The following is a 23340-nucleotide window of genomic DNA, read 5'->3' as shown; positions in this document are numbered from 1 at the left end:
AGTTACCCCTCCCTTTTTAAGATGGCACATTTAGTTTATTCCTTTTTAAAATTAAATCATTTATCTCTTTAATTTATATTCATTTCATTGAAATAAACTGAACAAGAGACATAATTGTATTTTTTTTTTTTTAAAGCACACCATTCCTAATGAAAAGAAACAGACTTCTTCGAAATCTACTGTGATTCAGATGGGCATCACAAAATGCCAGGTTGTCAGTTTGAACTAGGGCTTTGCATCAGTCAGTAATGCTGAAAGTACTTGCCTCAAAGACATCATTTCCTAAATTTTAAAACATTATTAATAAAGAGAGAAAAATTTTCATCACTAAAGATAAATTTGAAAGAGATTTGATGCATTTATTTCACATCACAAGAAAATAAGATGAATTTTAAAAGTTCCTAATAAAAAGGCTTTGATGATTCCCAAGAAATAATTGTCCATTATTATAAGGAGGGATGGTAATGTCTATGTGGGGATAAAGGGAATAAGCCAAAAGAGAAGGAACTGGGCCAACCAGGAACATGCCCTCCTCATATACCGTAATTTCTGAAGTTATGGAGAAATCATGCCAAGCAATGGCAATCTTCAATTATTTACATGATTACTCTGGGTCTTTCTGACGCTGGAAGTATTATAAAACTCATATTTCAAACCCCAGATACACTTTTTCTTAAATTAGTTTTACATATTCTTCAGGAAAATTCAACTTTTCCAATCATAGCTATCAGACATGTGAATTTTAAATTTATGACAAATATTCTGCACTTTAAAATCTGATTATTTTAGATAATAATGCAAACAGAAAAGCATTTTTCTCTCACATGGGCTCAATATTCCATCTTTTATTAAAAAAAAAAATCTAGGTTCAGATTTCCATTTTAGTAGGGTAGTTTTAACACTTACTGAAACAAGGCTGTGAAACAAAATTTCATTTACTAATTTGTTTAATAAACACTTTGATGCCCTGGCTCTAAAAGTTGGTGTCACTATTTTGTAGTAAAATAGTATCTTTTACAATAGATAATATAAGGAAAATAGTGACATAATGCAGTTGCAATTCCAGGGGCAGTTATAATTTATTATAAAGCAAAGTACAAGGCCTGTGACCAAGATGAAAAGATTCCAAATTATGTGAAATAAGATGCAAACTCATTTACTACCACTTATGTCAAAGCTGGGAAGTCGTACGACACTGGGGCAACAGTATGAAGTAGCAACAGTAATGAAAGGTCAAGAAATGAAAAATTCAGCAAAATGAGCTGGATTAAGAATTTAAAAGATAATGTTATTGCTTCTTAACATTATGGTAGAAGGTAAGACTGCCAGCTCAGGAAAGCAAAATAAATCCACTCTTTCCACCAGAGAACAGAATGGCCAACAGTTGGAACTCTATGTCTGTATTCAATAGGAAATTTTGAGATCATTTAACATGAAGAAAGCCGAAAGCTCCGTTCCCATAAAAACCGCTAATTGATAGTAAACTTTTTTTCCCTAAAAAGTTTCTTCAAAATTATCCAAGATTTGCTTTGAGGAATTATCTCTACACTCCATGATGCTGATGCAGGTTTCCTTCTTAAGATTTGTGGTTATAATGTCAAGGAGGAAATTATGAAGACAAGAACTTTGCATAGTATTTGTATAATACAAATATGTCTGCTAATAAGTATTTTACAAAGCTTGACACTGAGTTTAATTTATAACAGTAACTGCTATGTTCATGATTATTTTCATAAATTATTGGATATTGTTAGGTATGTCTACTATGGTACTTTTACGAAAATAATCAAATTTAACTTATGGAATATTTATTAAAAATAAAATTCAGTAAGTGTAAAGAGTATAGTAATTATTTCTAAATAATGTAAATATATAGTTTAAAAAATCCATTTGATGATGTGATTAACTGAATGGAAATGTGGGGTTACTTGTGCTGTGCTGTGCTAAGTCACTTTGGTCATGTCCAACTCTTTGCTATCCTGTGGACTGTAGTCTGCCAGGCTCCTCTGTCCATGGGATTCTCCAGGCAAGAATACTGGAGTGGGCTGCCATGCCCTCCTCCAGGGCATCTTCCCAACCAGGGATAAAACCCAGGTCTCCCGCACTGCAGGCAGATTCTTTACCAGCTGTGCTACCAGAGAAGCTCCATGGGTTACTTAAAAAAGCTAAATCTATCAAAGAATATTGAAATAATTCCAATTTATGAGTAGAAATATATCTTCCTCCTTTGGCTGTTTCCTATGTGGAGCAGCCAATTGAAAGTTGAAAAGTAGAGGAAAAATTCTCTCCCTTCAGAATTAAACAGGTCTAAAAAGGTAAAAGGTAGGCCATGGCTAATTGTGTTAAATCCTAATCTGATTTATATAATTAAAAAAATTTAAATGTTATTGTCAGAAAAAGAAATATTTGTTATTAAAAACAAAATTCAGAATATGAAAATTATTTAATTCAACCAAAAACACTAAATATATATTATTTCTACAAGTGGTAATTATTTTAATATATTTTGGCCAAAATAATCTCCTTACCTATCCACAATTAAGTGTTTACTGTGGAAATGGCTCACTTCAAAGACTTCATAAATATCTACTTTTTAAAAAACTGAAGCATAGTTCATTTACAATATTATATTAGTTTTAGGTATAAAACATAGTAATTCATTATTTTTTATAGATTATACTCCATTTAAAATTATTATAAAACACAATAATATGCTATGCTGCACAATATATCATGAATATCTGCTGTGACTTAATTTTGATAAAAATATAAAATCATTATTCATCTTTCTAATGTCTCTATAAAATACATTTGAAAATACACCATTAAAATTACTATTGAAACATGTATAAAGTATACATTCTGTAAAATAAATGCTATAATTTTAAGTTGTAAAAGATATACATTAGGATTATAACAAATAAGAGGGTACATTTACAGGGAAGCATTTCTTCTTTTAGAGTAGCCAAAATGAATTTACACTAGACCTAGTCAACTATATACAATCCTCGACAATTTATTTCTTATTGTAAAGTTTTAGATTTATATTGATTCTAGGAGGAAAGTTTATCTTTAGATTAATAGTATGAGACATTCAAAAGACTTTTGACAGTAAGTATCTTTTTTCTTTTAATCCCCAAGTGTACTGTTTGTATTACAAGGCATTAGACCTAAGCAGATGGTGATTGCAGCCATGAAATTAAAAGATGCTTACTCCTTGGAAGGAAAGTTATGACCAACCTAGATAGCATATTCAAAAGCAGAGACATTACTTTGCCAGCAAAGGTCCGTCTAGTCAAGGCTATGGTTTTTCCAGTGGTCATATATGGATGTGAGAGTTGGACTGTGAAGAAAGCTGCGTGCTGAAGAATTGATGCTTTTGAACAGTGGTTTTGGAGAAGACTTGGACTGCAAGGAGATCCAACCAGTCCATTCTAAAGGAGATCGGTCCTGGGTGTTCTTTGGAAGGAATGATGCTAAAGCTGAAACTCCAGTTCTTTGGCCACCTCATGCGAAGAGTTGACTCATTGGAAAAGACTCTGATGCTGGGAGGGATTGGGGGCAGGAGGAGAAGGGACGACAGAGGATGAGATGGCTGGATGGCATCACTGACTCGATGGACATGAGTTTGAGTGAACTCCGGGAGTTGGTGACGGACAGGGAGGCCTGGTGTGCTGCAAGTCATGGGGTCGCAAAGAGCTGGACATGACTGAGAGACTGAACTGAAATGAGACCTAAGCCAACAGCATTATTTTAATTGAACTGAAAAAAGAAGATAAGGTATACATAGATTTTCAATTGAAAGAGTAAGAAGAAATAAAAAATGAAAAAGTTTGCAAATAATCTTTGTTGCCCGTGTATTGAGAATAGGAAAAAAGGGAATATTCCCCCTACTTCACAGCCATATGACTACATTAGCATTTTCCTATTTACTCTGCTACATATGAAATTTATCTTTACATAATAGAAAACTTCCCAGGTGGCTTCCCAGGTGACTCAGTGGTAAAGAATCTGCCTGCAATGCAGGAGACATAGGTTGGATCCCTGGGTTAGATCCCCTGGAGAAGGAACTGGCAACCCACTGCAGTATTCTTGCCTGGGAAATCCCATGAACAGAGGAGCCTGGCAGGCTATACTCCATGGGGCTAGCAAACGAGTTGGACACGACTTAGCAACTAGACAACAGTAACAACAACAAATAGAAAACTTCACTGGAATAGTGCAGAGAATGTGGTCTTTTAAATATATATATTTTTTTAATTTAAAAAATAAATTAAAAAAAATTTATCTATTAATTAATTTTTGTCTGTGCTTGGTCTTCGTTGCTGCTTAAACTTTTCTCTAGCTGCAATGTGAGACCTTCTCACTGCGGTGGGTTCTCTTGTTGCAGAGAAAAGGCTCTAGGCATGTGGGCTTCAGTAGGTGCAGCACGTGGGCTCAACAGTTGCGGATCCTAGGCTCTTGAGCACGGTCTCAGTAGTTGTGGTGTACACAAGCTTAGTTACTCCGAGGCATGTGGGATCTTCTCGGATCAGGGGTCAAACCTATGTCTCCTGCACTGGCAGATGGGTTTTTACCACTGACTCATCAGGAAAGCCTCAGTGCAGAGAATGTTTAAGGGAAAAAAAAAACAAAACCCTCTTTCTTTGAAGTAAAAAATAATTTTGGAGGCAAATTACTAAAGAACTATAGAGGGCATCTAGATAGGAATAGCAAGGAAAAGGGAAAAGTTGATAGGGATCAGTTTTCCCATACACACCCACCTGTGGGCAACAAATGGGGCAGGAAGCATTACAATTCAGGAGACTGTTTCAAAAACAACCACGAATGGCCTCTAGTTTCCATTTTGGCAGGAGAAATACTATTGTAATCTGTGCCATCTTTCTTAATCTCTTTGAGGCTAATTACTGGAGACACATTCATAGCTGGTGCAGATAATGCCGATTCCTATTCTAATCATTTGTACCCCTCACAAGTAGAGGAAGCTTCGAAGGGGATAATGTATGATGAAAAACAGCCTGATAGGATGGGTAGCCTGTTTGTGGTAGGCTACCAGGAGGTAGTGAAATTTTTATTAAGCAATTTTGGAATGGATCTGTCTGCTGAGCTGGTTTTTCTCACCTTAGAAAACATATTACAGAGCATACATCAGAACAAAGACCAATGTGTATTTAACAGCCACATTCACCATTTTTTTCCATAATCAGATGATTAGCCTTGATTTTTTGCTGTTGTTGTTTAGTTGCTAAGTCATGTCTGACTCTTTTAGGACCATATGGACTGTAGCCCACCAGGCTCCTCTGTCCATGGGATTTCCCAAGCAAGAATACTGGAGTGGGTTGCCATTTCCTTCTCCAAGGGATCTTCCCAACGCAGGGATCCAATCTGCATCTCCCGCTTAGCAGGCGGATTCTTTACCACTGAGCCACCAGGGAAGTCCTTAGCCTTGATTAGTCATTGAGAAAATGGAAATCAGGGAGGACATTTTCAAAGGCAATGGAAGGTCCCAATGGCTCTGACCCATCGAGAAGCCTGAGTTTGGATCCTAAGAATCACCAGAGGATCTGCCCCTTCCAGGAAGGTTCACTTGTTCCTGAGAATAGCACAGAGTTTCACAAGGCAGTCTATGGTCACTGTCAGAGCTGGGCACGTTGTGTAGCCAAAGTCCCTCACATTGGTCTGATCACACTAACTTTGCCACAAAGACTTTTTTTTTAAAAAATGCTTTCACTTTTTTTCTTCATTAAACCTTAAATAGTTAAGTCTGAGAGGCAGCAATGCTTTTGTTTACACATCTGTTCAAACAAAAGATTAAAAAAGAAATCTCTCTTTGGGTAAAGGCCAAACCCTGTAAACACATAAAAAAAGTCATAAACTTGCTTGTCTTTGCAAAGCAGGGAATCAGGAGTTCTATAAAAACATATAGCACATGTAAATAAATTCATTCAAATGGCATCTGAGAGTCCAAAATGACAAAGAACTTCAAGGATCTTTGCACAATTGTGAAAAAGTCCTTATCCTTCAAGTGATCATTCAAGATTTCTGCCTGGAGGCAGAAAATATTACTGTAAATGCAGTTTTCCAATACTCAACAAAAACCAAAGGCAACTGTGAGATACCCCTGAATTGCCTTCACTCAGACTCTGGAGAAAAGCCAGCTGGTTAGAGGACCCACCACAAATATACAGTGAAGTATAATTTTCTGCATATGTTTAAAAATGCCATTCAAATCTGAAAAAACAAACTTAGATTCAAATTCAAACCTTCCCTCCCTCCCCTTTTTTTAGGTGGTAAAGGGAGATTAAAGTTTGTAATTATGGGTCTGTTTTCCTCCTGGAAGGAGTAACAGTTACAATTCAGTTTTTTATATATATAGATACGTATGTATTTTCTTTTTTGGTAGTACTTTGCTTTTAGAGTGAGCCACAAAAGGACAGGCTGCCCTGAGCCTAGCTTCCTTTTTTTTTTGGTGCACAACATCCATTTCTCACTGTCCAAGAAACTCATCTATTTGAAAGAACAAAGCGATGGCCTCTGGAGTACAGCTGACTCCTGTGGGGCACACACTATGAACAGAAATGCAGAAGCCCTGTCTCCCTGGGATCTGGGAACCTGGAGGGACTGCCACAGAAGTCAACCTGCAGGAAAGGGCCAGGTGAGACGGTGGCAATCACCTTCAAAAAAGCCTGCGGACCAGCAACGGGGAGTTTCTGCTAATATAATCTCAGACCTTCATGGGAGGATGGCCAGGCAGTAGATTCCCCTTAATACTTCCTATACACAAAGGCTAGAGCAAGATCTAGGGCCTTCTGGGGTAGCTGTCTGAGCAAGGACTCGGCACTACAAGCCCTGGTGTCTAGGCCTTCCTTGGTCATTTATTGAGTAAATTTGGGAAAAGTCTTTTTTCTTTTTTTTTTTAAATCTTTTTGAGCCTCATTATCCTAAGGAGTAATGAGAGATTTGGAGATCAGGATCTAAGGGATAAGAATTTGGATCCGGGACCCCCATCAGTCTCTTCCATATTTAAAGTTCACAATTCTACTAGTCTTTTTTAGGATCGCCAGTAAGTTGTAATGAATAAGGTCCTTAGCATCTTATAATCCTGACTAAATTTTAAATCTTTATATATAATATTTATGTTAATATAAAAATGTCTGTAAAGATTACTTGAAGGTTCTACACTAAATAATACTTGTTAGTGAAAAGACCACGGAAGGGTGGTCCTGATGGAAAAATGTTCAAGTCTTTCTTGGCAGGCAGCCGCCCCTGCTTGCCCTTCCAGTGGCTGGCACTTCCCACAGGGAGCTGAGGCTCTCACTTCCTTCCTCTAGGCCTCCAACCAGAGTAAGTGTAGGCTTCTATGTAGGCTGATTCAGTTACAAGGCTATGGATGGCTCTCCAGTGTCCAGGAAAGAACATTTCAAGCACCGAGCCACAAATGGCACTGGGACACTGCTACTAGTTGTGAAGCTGGGTGCAGATTATTGTTTATAATCAAGTACTGAAAACTGAATAATTCTCCTTTTTAGTGAATTAGAGTAGGTTTCACATAACCACATCATTTTCAGTCTCTTCTATTCTGATATGCTTTCATGAGCCATGTAGCAGAGGAAGTTAAGCGTTCACACTGAGAAAGGCCAACTGAAAGTATGTTCCACTAGAACTGAATTTAATAATCAAGCGACCCTGTCCACATGGTCTAAGATGGCAATTCTGAAACTTTTTGGTTTTAGGACCGTTGTATAGTTTAAAAATTATTGAGGACCCCAAAGAGATTTTGTTTATGTGGGTTATATCTACTGCAAGTTTAAAACAATTAATTTATTAAAAATAAAAATAATTACGTGTTAACTTAAATAACTCTTTTTACCAACAAAAAGTTTATATTTTCCAAGGCAAACAAACAAAAAACTAACCAGAAGACTGACTATATTTTACATTTTTACAAATGTCTTTAGTAGCTGGCTTAATAAAAGACAGCTGGGTTCTCGTATCTGCTTCTGCATTCAGTCTGCTGCAACAATACTGTCTTAGTTGGAGTATATGAAGAAAATCAGCTTCATATAGATATATAATTGAAAAAGGGAAGAATATTTTCATAGCCTTTTCAGATAACTATAGATATTCTTTTTTGATACTTTATCAAAATTCAATCAAGGTTAGTTTCATGTAATATTTGAAACCACATCAGAATTTTTTACATTACTAAAATGAAAATTCATTGGTATATTTTGTACTTTGGCTGAATTTTTTCCCTATGCATGATTTTGTAATATAATTCACTGTTCATCTGGAAAACAGCAAGTCAGTTATGCATATCTTCAAAATGTTGACACATTCAAATTATACAACATCAAAAAAGCATATTTGTTGTTAAATATTTAGATATTGGGAATGGGTTATGGTCATGTGCTCAGGAAAGGCTGACTGCCCTCTCAGTTCTTAGCAGATGAACTGAGATTAATCAAGCCAATTACGTCCTGCCAGAAAGATTTTCCTCCAGAACAAAGGGAGAGACACATGAAGAGGAGCACAGCTTCCTGTCCTTGGATACATTTGTATGAGCAAACAGGTTCTTGAGATGTAGCAGTCATCTTGTAACATGAGGAAAAAGGCCTCATGGAACTAAAAATTAACTCGCTAAGGACAGTGGAGAAGAAAATCAGAGAGGCTGATATCTTATGATGTCACTGGACTGTAGCATTACACCTGGAAATATTTCCCTCCAGACTTGCTGTTATGTGAATTAGTTAACAGCCTATTGCATAGGTTATTTTCAGATGGTTATTCTATTCTATGCTACTGAATGCATCCTGTGAAATGAAGTGAAAGTCACTCAGTCATGTCTGACTCTTTGCGATCCCATACAGTCCATGGAATTCTCCAGGCCAGAATACTGGAGTGGGTAGCCTTTCCCTTCTGCAGATATATATAAGGTGTCACATAATACAATAAGTGCTATAGCATACATACATGCATATACACACACAAGTAAAGATGAGGAAAACATTTACATCGCTTTGGAGAAGACAGAGAAGAACTGTCACTAATGATACAAGGAGTTGGAGTTCAACAGGCAGACACAGGTAGAATGGAATTTTAAACAAAAGAAACACAAGAGCAAAGACATGGAAGGGTAAAAATCCACGGTGTGCTTGAAGACTAATTCATAAACTGAAGGATGACTAGGAAGAACCTGTTCAGCTTGCTACCCTCAGGGTCTACTACAGTGCCCGGCACAAAGTTACTGTCAGTAATTCTGAATGAGTGTCTCAGAATGAGACTGGAAAAGCAGGCTAGCACCAAATTGAGACAAGCCTTACATGCCACAGAATAAAGAAACAAAACAGATATTTTATAGAACTTTGGAACACAAAAAATTACTCCCCCAAAGTGACTGCTTGGATGGGGATATCTTTCTGACACCATTCTCCACGTTCTCCCTTGAGTGGGTTTCCTATGCTAGAACTATGGTCAACAGATGACAGATAATGAGTGAAGATGAAGAATACCAGCATTTATGCTGCTCTTCCCTGGTGGCTCAGAGGAATGCGGGAGACCTGGGTTTGATCCCTAAGTTGGGAAGATCCTCTGGAGAAGGAAATGGCAACCCACTCCAGTACTCTTGCCTGGAGAATCCCATGGAGGGAGAAGCCTGGTAGGCTACAGTCCATGGGGTCGCAAAAGAGTCAGACATGACTGAGCGACTTCACTTTCACTTTTCACTTTAAAATGATTATGTCTTTATATCATCTGCTAGAATACTCCTTTTAACATTAGTATGTGGAGCCTATACTCACAGTGAAAACTGTTGTGGGCATCTGCATTATGTAGTAATTTCTTGCAGGAATTATTAGTAACAAATGTTTTCTGAACTTCCACTCCGTATTGCCTGTTGCTAAGTGGTGATGCTAATGGACATGTACGCCGTGGTCCTGATCCTTAAGAAGTTTGTAACATACATGAGAAGAGAGCAAATACTAACACGGTATCCACCACGTCTACAGTGATGATAGGCACAGAGAACGGGTGTGGAAGGAGCTTGGAATAGAGTGATCTCTGAAGACTGAGGTTTTATGGAGGGAGTGAAACTTGAATTGGGAGTGAAGGATCAGCCAGTAGATGATTTGGTTGGAGGTGTAGACTGAGTAAGTTTATTGAAGACCATGAATGACAGGCAAATCTGAGAATACTTCTAATTCAGATAAGGAGGGATTGTTTCCCTTGGCTGATTATAAATACATTCAGTAGCTCTGAACAATGCCACGTCATTGCCAGAGGATTTTTAGGAAAATTCTGAGATTTGTTTATAGAAAAGATAGTTTAAACTATTTAATTTTCAGAACACAGTGATGGGGATCATTATACCCTGACAACAACTGAAAACCTAAATTATTCAAAAAGTATCAATTATATACAAGACACTATTTTAGGTCTCCAGAGTTATCAAATGAGAATCAGAGATATATTCTGCTATTTTTAAAGTCCAGAGTTTACTAGAAGAGAAGATGTATACTTACCTAACTGATAAAAATTTGAAAGGCATATGTTAGAATAACTAGGCCAAAGTACTATTACATGAAACAGAAAAAGCGTAAGAAGGACAGCTTCTGCTGCTGCTAAGTCGCTTCAGTTGTGTCCAACTCTGTGCGACCCCATAGACGGCAGCCCACCAGGCTCCCCTGTCCCTGGGATTCTCCAGGCAAGAACACTGGAGTGGGTTGCCATTTCCTTCTCCAATGCATGAAAGTGAAAAGTAAAGTGAAGTCGCTCAGTTGTGTCCGACTCTTAGTGACCCCATGGACTGCAGCCTACCAGGCTGCTCCACCCATGGGATCTTCCAGGCAAGAGTACTGGAGTGGGGTGCCATTGCCTTTTCCGAAGAAGGAATTACCTACAGCTTATGTTGGAATTGGGGCAGGCTTTGTCAAAGAGTGACACATCTGAGTTACATGCTGAGAGGTAGAGAGGTTTGGAGATTTGGGAGGTTAGGACAACAAAGGCTGAGTAGATACTGCCAAGTCTTACAGTATTTCTTGAGTCCAGATAGTTTTAACTATGTAAAAAAAGATTTTTAAAGGGAAAGATACATTCAGTCGAATGTATTCGACTGAATACCCGAATTTTTTGTTTAACTGCTAAAGTGAGGGAAATTATTAATAGACAAGTTATCTTGAAAAATTAGACTGATTTGTCATATTGGAAAAGCAAAATAGAATTAGAAAAAAAAAGGAAAATCTCCAAAGCAAAATAGAAAGTAAAGGAACTGGGGGAAAGCACAGGAGAAACCAAAAGGATTGAAAGACTACAGGGATTTAAGCTGACTGCCACTGTTGAGCCTGAGGGAAGTCATATACCATCTCATTAAAAAGAAAAAAAATCAGTAAAATAGTATTGTTTGCATTAGTCTCCAAGAATCCTTCAAGTTCTGAAATACTATGATTCCCTATCCTTATAATTTCACTTTATTCATCCTATAAAACTCAGAATTCATATGTGTAGAGGCAGGATTCTCAGATAAGATGATAGGTGTTTCCATTAAGTGGCCATGTCCAATTGATACCATGGTTTTCACAGAGGGATAAAATATACATTTGAAAAGGGCAATTAAGTGCTTAACATTCTGTTAAGTCACTAGGTAAAGTCAATCAGAGCTCAATGAGGCCTTATATCTCTAAGCCTTTATATTGTTACTTATGCTCAGATGCTCAGTCATGTTAGACTCTGCGACCTCATGAATTATAGCCCACCAGGCTCCTCTGTCTATGGGATTCTCTCAGCAAGGACACTGGAGTGGGGTGCCATTTTCTCCTCTAGGGGATCTTATTGACCCAGGAATTGAACCAGTGTCTCTTGCATCTCCTACATTGGCAGGTGGATTCTTTTAGAAAGCACTATTTGAAGAAATACTATTTTTAAACTATTTATAATCTTCCAACCACTCTAAACAGAGAAACTGTTCAAAGAAGCCTTATCAATCTTCTAAGCAACTGGAACAATGACCAGCTAGGAGAAGAGTTAGAATCAATCTATTTTCTAATGAGCAAAGAATATTTTTATCAGCCCAGGCCATTGTCACATTAGCTTATAATTACTGTCAAATATAATTTTTTTCTATAGTATTCTTTATGATAAACCAGGCACAATTCAAGGTGGGTCCTTTATCTATAAAATTTGAGGACTGAACTAGATATCTTTTATGGTATTCTAACATATTTTATTATTGGTGCTACTAACAGAGCCTGGCAGGCTATAGGGTCCATGGAGTTGCAAAGAGTCGGACAAAACTAAGCAACTAACACACACACTAATAACAAAAATAGTAACAGGTCATTGCATAGAATAAGAGAAAGAGCTTTACTCATCACCCCTACTAGTAAGCAATAAGTAATAATCATAAATACAATAATAAACATGTATGCCTTTCTGGTTGGAGAAGGAAATGGCAACCCACTCCAGTATTCTTGCCTGGAGAATCCCAGGGACAGCGGAGCCTGGTGGGCTGCCGTCTATGGGGTCACACAGAGTCGGACACGACTGAAGTGACTTAGCCTAGCATGCCTTTCTGGAAAAGGAGTACGTCAAGGCTGTATATTGTCACCTGCTTATTTAACTTATATGCAGAGTACATCATGAGAAATGCTGGGCTGGAAGAAGCACAAGCTGGAATCAAGATTGCCGGGAGAAATATCAATCACCTCAGATATGCAGATGACACCACCCTTATGGCAGAAAGTGAAGAACTAAAGAGCCTCTTGATGAAAGTGAAAGAAAGAGTGAAAAAGTTGGCTTAAAGCTCAACATTCAGAAAATCAAGATCATGGCATCCAATCCCATCACTTCATGGCAAATAGATGGGGAAACAGTGGAAACAGTGGCTGACTTTATTTTTCTGGGCTCCAAAATCACTTCAGATAGTGATTGCAGCCATGAAATTAAATGACGCTTACTCCTTGGAAGGAAAGTTATGATCAACCTAGACAGCATATTACGGAGAAGGCAATGGCACCCCGCTCCAGTACTCTTGCCTGGAAAATCCCATGGACGGAGGAGCCTGGTGGGCTGCAGTCCATGGGGTCGCTGAGAGTCGGACACGACTGAGCGACTTCACTTTCACTTTCCACTTTAATGCATTGGAGAAGGAAATGGCAACACACTCCAGTGTTCTTGCCTGGAGAATCCCAGGGACTGGCAGGGGCCTGGTGGGCTGCCGTCTATGGGGTCACACAGAGTCGGACATGACTGAAGTGACTTAGCAGCAGCAGACAGCATATTAAAAAGCAGAGACATTACTTTGCCAACAAAGGTCCATCTAGTCAAGGCTATGGTTTTTCCAGTAGTCATTATGGATGTGAGAGTTGGACTATAAAGAAAGGTGAGCACTGAAGAATTGATGCTTTTGAACTGTGGTGTTGGAGAAGACCCTTGAAAGTCCCTTGGATTGCAAGGAGATCCAATCAGTCCATCCTAAAGGAGATCAGTCCTGGGTGTTCATTGGAAGGACTGATATTGAAGCTGAAACTCCAATACTTTGGCCACCTGATGCGAAGAGCTGACTCATTTGAAAAGACCCTTATGCTGGGAAAGATTGAGGGCAGGAGGAGAAGGGGACAACAGAGGATGAGATGGTTGGATGGCATCACCAACTCGATGGACATGGGTTTGGGTGGACTCTGGGAGTTGGTGATGGACAGGGAGGCCTGGCGTGCTGTGGTTCGTGGGGTCGCAAAGAGTCAGACACGACTGAGCGACTGAACTGAACTGATGCCTTTCTGGCAAGAACTGAATGTGGTTTTGTCCCCATTGGCTCATTAGTGACATTACTCCAGCATGTGTGTACTTAGTGACCTCACTGTGAGGAAGGATGCCCCAGCTCCTCATCGCCAAGAGCTAGAAGTGGAATACGTATTTACAGGTAACACCAGACTCTCATTCCTGTGCCTAGGTAACAGATGATTTTCACAAATGCCACTGTCTATCTCTCTGAATCAATCCTAGTTCTAAGGATAGAAATACAAAAGTCTTCTTCATGCCAACACTGGTTCCATAATTTTATACATATACACATACAACTTTAAAAATCTGATCTTTACTAAAATCACTTGGAAGAAAAACTTTCTGATGCAAATACTACAAAATTAACATCTCAAGACAGAAAAATGATAAGACCATGAAAAATCCCACCCAGCAAGAGTTAATTCCACTGCATGGTGAAACCATACACTTTACTTACTGGACTACTTCATAAACCAGTCGTTTGTGAACAATCACTTTAAACCATCATGCCATTCACTATCCTGAAAAATCGGCTAATGGAATGCTGTATCTCCCCAAAGTCTGCTTACTGTAAATAGCCCATCTCTCCTTGCTGACTCCAAAAGCTGTATAAACATACTACAATCAAATCCACCATAGCTCCTAAAAATCCTTTCTTTAAGTAACCTACAAAATGCCAATCTAATACAAATACGAGAAAGAGAAGTTCTTACTAAGACAACATTTTGTATTTACAGTATTCTGAACAGTGCTTAAACCTGCACTGGTTATATAAAAGACTCTCCCCCATGCCACCTCCGCCCCCAGGCTGACAGCATGCTTAGTTCTCTCATTTACACCACGCTGCAGTAACATAAAGAAGGGTTTACTATTAATCCAGGTTTTACTACAAAGCGACCCGTTATTTCTCTGTCAAACACTGGCAAGAGTGCCAAGTGTCTGTCATCCCATTTAGGGGATTAAGTCTTCTTTTATAGTCTGATACTTGTACCAATTTATAAAAATACAGATATAGTTTCTTCGAGTTGGTCACAGTCTATATTTTGGCTTGGATTCAGGCAACAGAGGTTGACTATGACAGCTGGCAGGAAACTGAGGGGAGAATACATCCTCCCCCTTTCAGTCACCACATCTCAGTTGCCATAGTGATTAATCCTTAATTGAATGCTGTCTTTGTATAATCTTTTCAGAAAACTTTAAGTAAGCTTAAGTTGAAAACATAACAGTTGACTGAAAAAATGAGGTACCACATCACACAGGTATAGTAGTTTTATGACAAACTTCCATATAGTAAAAGAACAAGTTAACTTTTATAAAGGTATTATCCATTTCTTCCAGTGCTTAAACATTCCTGTTTGGTCTAAGCTTAAGCCTGAATCACACAGGTTTTCCCTCTTATCAAACATCTTATCTTTTAAAATAAGCTGTTCTCAGAAATGGTTCTGAAATATCTAAGCACAACTGAATGTAAAGCAAGTTCTTCTTTTACATAGTTTTGTACTGCTAAACTAAACAGGCATAATTAGAAATTTAAGGTTTTAATTCAACATATCTATCAAATATGTTCTGTAAGTAGAAATTAATTTATAAAAGTATATACTGTAAGAAACCAAAAGAAATATGGGAAAGACAGTATATTTTAAAAATTTTCCTAATATATGGTTGAATTTGATTTGATTCATAGCTTTTGCCATTTTGGTTTCTAATAATTACATCAAAGGACTGAGAAACTCTGAAAGACTACAATATGTTATTTATGATTGCAGTGTACATTATTTCTCCTTTGTAAGTTTTTCATTTAGTATATTCCTTTGCAATTTAGTTAAAGGCTCTCACTTAGACTCAATTACAGTATTCCTTGGGAAGTAAAATACTTGCATATTGTGGCCGCTGTTAATCTTGTGTTGCCTTCATACAAATAAATAGGACTTATTGTGTTTTCTTAGGAACTGAGGCAGCACATCTGCATCTGGCTGCAGACGCAAACACATACACCGAAGACCACACACGGACATCACACACACACACACACAAACTCTTTTCAAACACAAAGGTCTCTAATAAATCTTTGATGACAGACATGAAGCGCTCAAAAGAACTCTCAGTAAATCAAAAGATTCTGGATGTAAACCCTAGAAGAAAGATACTGTACTGGAGCTGGGAGGTCCTGGGATATTTGGAGATTTCAGAAAGAAGAGGGTTGTCAACATTTCTAATACTATGGCTGAGCCTTTTTGCCTTCATCTTTTTTATTTACCTTTAGTTTATTCTCTTTTCCTTCCATAATGGTTTAAAAGTTTTTTTCTAGACTGCAACTCCATCATTGCCACCTATCACCACACAGCGAGCTGCAAAACCTCTCAGTGAGTGACATACACATCTCTAACCAAAGATGGTGGTGTGTTTCAGTGATTTACTCATTAAAGGTGTTGAAGTATCATCAACCAGATATGATAAAAATCAGTGGCTGTGAACAGTTTTTTCCTTAGAAATTCTGTGAATGACTTTGAAATGTCATCAATATTTCAAATCATCTTTACAAATAGTTTTAGTAAAGAGAAACATGATACTACCATCATTCCATCTCACTGACTTTATTAGTTTCTAGTCTCCAGAAGAATTATAATGAAGAAAACCCAGAGTACTACGTATTGAGATGCAAAACAACTAGTTTGATGGCAGAGTGCAGTCTCACTCATTTGAATGAATGTTGGCAGCCATGGGGATATCATGAGTTAGAAGCAATCACTTAAAGTGATGAACCTAAGCAGAAACTAGATCTATCAGCTCTAAACAGAAAAGTCACTCATAGTTTTCACTCTAATACAGAAAAGCCTAAAATAAAATTAATATAAATTATAAAGCACCGAGTGACTTTGTTTTCATAAACAAAAACTTAGTCACATATAAAAATTTGAAAAATACTATATTAATAGCATAAGCATTTTTAGTTTTTTATTTAAAAGGAAGTTCAAAGCCCCAGACAGACTAGCACCACCCATTCTTTTACTTATAGTTAAATATGATTGCAGGGCTTCCTCGGTGGCTCAGTGGTAAAGAATCTGCCTGCAATGCAGGAGATGCAGGTTTGATCCCTGGGTCAGGGAGATCCCCTAGAGGAGGGCATGGCAACCCACTCCACTATTCTTGCCTGGACAATCCCCTGCACTGAGGAGCCTGGCGGGCTGCAGTCCATGAGGCTGCAAAGAGTCATACATGACTGAAGCGACTGGGCACGCAAGACTGTTTATAGATTATTTGTCCTTGTTGATTTTCACCTTCTAGGGAAGTTAAAGACCTGACATCAGTCTTATCCATTGGTTGCAATGACTATACTTACTATTCATTAACTGCTTACTTTCTGTCAGATACTGTTCAAAGCATTTTATAGGCATTACCTCATTTAGTCTTCACAAGAACCTTTTGAAGTAAGAAGTATAATTACCTGCATTTTAAGCACAAGAAAACTGAGGCAGAGAAGGTAAGTAACTTTTTCATGGTCACAAAGGAAGTATGTATCAGGTAGAGTTCTAATTCAGACAGACATCTGAATAGATTCCACGCCATAGACCAATTATAACCATCAAAATTCCTCTGCCTTGAGAAGATTACAGAGCTCAACAAATGGAAGATGTCTCATTATATGAATTCTTTTATTTACTTCTAAATAAACTGAAAGGGGAAAAGCATGAGGTACGTCCAGGGGCTGAGTTTTATGTAAAAAATACAACAGGTTTAGTTTTCGACATTGGTGAGAAACTAAGAACATCCTAAGTACGTATGATCACTATCTATTTTGAAAACTGATTTTCATATGCCAAGACCTTTCTTTTTATGAATCTATCTATTCATTTATTTACATTTTTATTGCAGTATAGTTGATTCATAATGCTGTGTTAGTTTCAGATGTACAGCAAAATTCACTGCTGATGTCATTAATTATACATATACACATATCCCTTCTTTTTTAGATTCTTATCCCATATAAGTCATTACGGAGTACTGAGAAAAGTTCCCTGTGCTATACACTAGGTCCTAATTAGTTATCTATTTTATATATAGCAGTATATACCCAAGATCTTTCTTTTTTGATAAGTTTATACTGTCCTCAAGTGGTTGTTGTACATAAATAATACAATACAGCTTTCAAGATGCTGAGGTACAATGATACTATTAACTTGATGTATTAAATGATATAGGTCAAATCTGAGGGAGTAAATCTTATTGTCAGAATTTTATTGTATCAAGTATTGATTTAAAGAAGTTAGCTGATGAAATTGGAGAAGGCAATGGCACCCCACTCCGGTACTCTTGCCTGGAAAATCCCATGGACGGAGGAGCCTGGTGGGCTGCTGTCCATGGGGTCGCTACAAATCAGACACGACTGAGCAACTTCCCTTTCACTTTTCACTTTCGTGCATTGGAGGAGGAAATGGCAACCCACTCCAGAATTCTTGCCTGGAGAATCCCAGGGACAGGGGAGCCTGGTGGGCTGCCGTCTATGGGGTTGCACAGAGTCGGACATGACTGAAGCGACTTAGCAGCAGCAGCAGCAGCTGATGAAATGAGTATGTTTATATAGACCATTTTTGCCCTGCTAGCATTGGTGGCATGGGATTGGCCTTCCAGCTTAATGGCTTTAAAACTTCCCTGAATATTTTTTATACCTACCATGATTCAGTCATTAAACACCAGATTTCTTCGTATTCCTTGAAAAAGTTCTGCTAAATTGGTCTATGTGTGATGAGGGAGATATATGGCCTCAAAAGGCATATCAGAAACTCCAGGGGCAGGGTATTCCAATTTGTTTCTCCTGGCAAGAAATGTCCCTCACTCTGAACATCATTGTGAAGAAACAAGGTTTCTGATGAGATTGTACTGTCCATCTCAGGAATGTTCAGGCTAAAAAAGGTTGAAAACTATTTGTATTGCTAATGTAAAGATGAATCTCCCTTCACACCATTCCCAATTAAAAGCAAAGTATACTTCCATCAGTGGTTTCCCTGTGGCTCAGTGGTAAAGAATCTACCTGCAATGCAGGAGACACGGGTTCAGTCCCTGGGTTGGAAAGATCCCCTGGAGAAGGAAATGGCAACTGACTCCAATATATTTGACTGGAAAATCCCATGGAGAGAGGAGCCTGGCAAGCTACAGTCCATGGGGTCGCAAAAAGGTCGGACATGACTTAACTAAACAGCAAACAACAAAAAATATTTCTATCATGTTCCATTTTACAACTTTCCTTATGAAGGTTCCAAAGGGACTTTTTACTGCTTCTTGGTCCATTTTGGGAGGTATTAATTATATGGCTATAAATTCCTTCTCTGAGAAATATTTAAATAAGCTAGTGATCAATACCCAGTTAAATTACTGTATTAACATGTACTACAGAATTTGCCAAGTTTTCTGACCTTTCACATTAAAGTCTGTTTGGAAAAGAACATGGTTTTAATAAAAGACATGGTTTAAAAGAAAAAAAAAAACCTAATAAAAAATTAGCTGTCTGTTTAAAAGATTCTGATATACTCCTCATTTTAATATAGCAAATTTATGGCAAACCCAGCACATTTCTGCCTTTTTCATATAGCTTCTACAAGGTAGTACAACTGTAGAAATGCTATCTACAGTACTGCTTGAGATATGGTATACTCCTAGGTAAAGTGAGAATATAAAAAAGTAGCATACTTGGGTCATGAAAGTGCTTTTATATGATTTGCATTTTGGAACTAGGCCTTTGGATTACATCAAAAAACGCTAAAGCACAGCCTTTCAAAGCCCAGTATTATAATAACTCTAAGAATACTACAAGACAATGTGCTCAGTCGCTTGAGTTGTGTCTGACTCTTTGCGACTCCATGGACCATATGCTGCCAGGCTCCTCTGTCCATGGGGTTGTCCAGGTAACAATGCTAGAGTGGGTGGCCACGCCCTCCTCCAGGAGATCTTCCTGACCCAGGGATTGTATCTCCTGCGTTTCCTGCACTGCAGGCGGATTCTTTACCATTGAGCCACCAAGGAAATTATACGACAACTGACTGTTGTCATGCAGTGGTCCCCATTCAAAATGCCACGTGACAATTCTTTCAAATTAAGCACTAGGAAAAGCATTGCTCCTTTTCAGAAGAACTGTTTTTGTGTGTTTGTTTTCATTTTTTTTTTTTTTTTTCCTTTAAGGACATTTAGCTCAGCATTTCTCAGCAGGGTGTTATGGCATTTTGGACAGAACAATTCTTGGCATGTGGGATGCTTCCCCACCTACCCTCCTGGGCCTTCCCGCACCCCATGACAGCCCTGCCTCCAGACTTTAATGCCAGTCAGGCACTTTGTCATCGTGACCACCCAAGCTGTCCACATTTCCAAATGGATTAGTTAAGAAAATACTAAATACATTGTTCACTTCCTTTGTTTTGTCTACCAGGAGACTCAATCAAATTTGCCATTAAAAAATGTATCTGAGTAAGTATAGTATATCTTACATACCTGCATTCTAATCTTATATATCTGCATTCTAACTTCCTCCCAGCCTTGAACTTCTATTTTAATTTCTATTTTCCTTGGTCATGAATTTTTATTCTGACTTAATTAAAACGATCCAAAATCTTTGTCAAACCAGATGTGTTCCTGTGCTCAGTCATGTCCAATTCTCTGTGACCCCATGGACTGTAGCCTGCCAGGCTCCTCTGTCCACGGAATTTTCCAGGCAGGAATATTGGAGTGGGCTGCCATTTCCTTCTCCAGGTGATCTTTCCAACCCAGGGATCGAACCCACATCTTCTGCATTGGCAGGCAGATTCTATATGACTGTGCCACCTGGAAAGCCCCCAAACCAGATGGGGTACAAATAAATGAAGACAGCTTGACAGTTCAGAGGTATTTTCCCCACTTCATTCCAAAAGTAGCAGTAACTTGAAACAGAGTGTCACTGTTATATACAATACCAATTTTTCACTTGTACACCTAAGGTGGTAGAAAAACTACTCTTCAGACATTTAGCTCTCAGGAATTAAGAAAGAATAATAAGCCAAAGGTCAAGAAGCAACAGTTAGAACTGGACATGGAACAACAGACTGATTCCAAATCGGGAAAGGAGTATATCAAGGCTGTATTTTGTCACCGTGCTTATTAAACTTACATGCAGAGTACATCGTGCGAAATGCCAGGCTGGAGGAAGCACAAGCTGGAATCAAGACTGCTGGGAGAAATATCAATAACCTCAGATATGCAGATGACACCACCCTTATGGCAGAAAGTGAAGAACTAAAGAGCCTCTTGATGAAAGTGAAAGAAGGGAGTGAAAAAGTTGGCTTAAAGCTCAACATTCAGAAAATGAAGATCATGGCATCTGGTCCCATCACTTCATGGCAAATAGATGGGGAAACAGTGGAAACAGTGGCTGACTTTATTTTTTGGGGCTCCAAAATCACTGCAGATGGTGATTGCAGCCGTGAAATTAAAAGATGCTTGCTCCTTGGAAGAAAAGTTATGACCAACCTAGACAGCATGTTAAAAAGCAGAGACATTACTTTGCTAACAAAGGTCCATCTAGTCAAAGCTATGGTTTTTCCAGTGATCATGTATGGATGTGAGAGTTGGATTATAAAGCAAGCTGAGAGCTGAAGAACTGATGCTTTTGAACTGTGGTATTGGAGAAGACTCTTGAGAGTCCCTTGAACAGCAAGGAGATCCAACCAGTCTATCCTAAAAGAGATTAATCCTGAGTATTCATTGGCAGGACTGATAGATGCTAAAGCTGAAACTCCAATACTTTGGCCACCTGATGCAAAGAGCTGACTCACTGGAAAAGACTCTGATGCTGGGAAAGATTGAAGGTGGGAGGAGAAGGGGACAACAGAGGATGAAGTGATTGGATGGCATCACCGACTCAATGGACATGAGTTTGAGTAGGCTATGGGAGATGGTGATGGCCAGGGAAGCCTGGCGTGCTGCAGTCCATGGGGTTTCAAAGAGTTGGACACAACTGAATGACTGAACTGAATAAGCCAAAGAGAAGAAGATACTTTTTAAAACTTTTGATATAAGTGTGTAAATAAAGTATCACTTTCATATAAGTCATATTTCTATAAAACAGCAATTTAAATGAGAAGAGCCCTTGGCTCAGGAAACTCAAACAGGGGCTCTGTATCAACCTAGAGGGGTGGGATGGGGAAGGAGATGGGAGGGAGGTTCAAAAGGGAGGCAATATATGTATACCTACGGCTGACATGAGTGAGCGACTGAACTGAACTGATGGCTGATTCATGTTGAGGTTTGACAGAAAACAGCAAAATTCTATAAAGCAATTATCCTTCAATAAAAAATAAATTAATTAAAAAAATCCTTTTGTTAAAAATACAAATTCTGTTTTTATATGTGTCTTCATTTTAGATGAAAAATTACAGAAGAAATCTAATGATACACTTTCCTTTTTCCATATGAGCAGTAGTAGTTTTGGTTCTGATTAAACTAATTCCCTCAGAGTCCTCATTTTTGGCAAACATTCACTAAAGAAACTATTAAGCAACTCAACATTATTAGGCATTTAGATACAGATTTGTCTTTTAATATAAAACATTTTGTGAATACAGTGCCCCAAATAGTATTTTGCTTTTTACACTTATTTATAAGTCGTTTATAATCTTATTGGTACTTTTGAGGGGGTACTTAGAGAAGATCCTATCGAGGAACTTCTGTGAAAATGATATAAAAACTAGAAGTATATTATCTTCTTACCTTAGAAGTGCAAACAGCTATGTTAGCAGGAAGCTGAGAAAACTGCTTCAGTTCAAATACATCACGTGCTGCCCATCGACTCATGTGATTTTCAGCTTTGCTTGATCCAATCACATTCTGGTTTGAGTGAATGTAAGCCACTTCCTGAACACCATCTAAGAAATAATTGATGTTTATTAACTGATGTCTTATGATGAAACAATATAGTTCAAGATATACTTTAAAAATTATCAGCAACACATTTAAAACAGGTAATGCTTATTTTATTTTTAATCCTCAAGAAAAACAGAGTTTATATGTCAATATCTCAATATTCTTTTTAAAAAATTGAAAAGAGTTCAAATATATTTTTAAACTCCTAGGTTAACTTAGAAATGACTTTGCCCTCTCATATACGAATTTTTTATATCAGGTAACAATTTTTAGATTTAAGCGTGAAATGAGGAAAGTCATTGTCGAAGGTTGTTTCTATGAATTTGTCATCTCTGTTGATGTAAAAAAAATGTTTACTAATTTAAAAGTAGTGCTAACCTCATCTGTTCCTTTAAACAAGTACTTGATTACAGTTATAAAGTAGGAGCATGGGGTTTATGACCAGGGAGTTTTGTTTGGTCAGCTTTGTTCAGTTTTATTGTTTGTAAATTGTCTTTTTTGTACATATGCCCAGAGATTGTCAAGATTTGGAGGTTTTTAGGAAATGAAAAAAATTAACTTACAGCTTTTATCTAAAAGAAGTTTAAAAATGGCTACTTTTTTTTTTTATTGCTTTGCTGCTAGGCACCTATAATTTACTTTTAAATTGTTGTCATTAAAAGACAAGGCTAGAATTGAAGT

General features: G+C 37.9%; 1 protein-coding gene across 4 annotated transcripts in view; it reads right to left on the bottom strand.

The window, feature by feature from the left end:
* The window catches only part of ERCC6L2 (ERCC excision repair 6 like 2), a 152664-nt gene that overhangs the window by 12814 nt on the left and 116510 nt on the right, over nt 1-23340 (bottom strand). For all 4 annotated transcript variants that reach the window (XM_006063073.4, XM_006063074.4, XM_025282007.3 and 1 more), the window contains one exon: nt 22507-22661. In XM_006063073.4, coding sequence (XP_006063135.3) covers nt 22507-22661 — 155 coding nt within the window. The remainder of the gene's footprint in view (nt 1-22506; nt 22662-23340) is intronic.

The sequence above is a fragment of the Bubalus bubalis genome, chromosome 3, assembly GCF_019923935.1.
Source record: "Bubalus bubalis isolate 160015118507 breed Murrah chromosome 3, NDDB_SH_1, whole genome shotgun sequence".
NCBI classification, from domain to species: domain Eukaryota; kingdom Metazoa; phylum Chordata; class Mammalia; order Artiodactyla; family Bovidae; genus Bubalus; species Bubalus bubalis.
The sequence above is the reverse complement of the archived record's forward strand: the minus strand, read 5'-3'. Positions and strand labels throughout refer to the sequence as shown.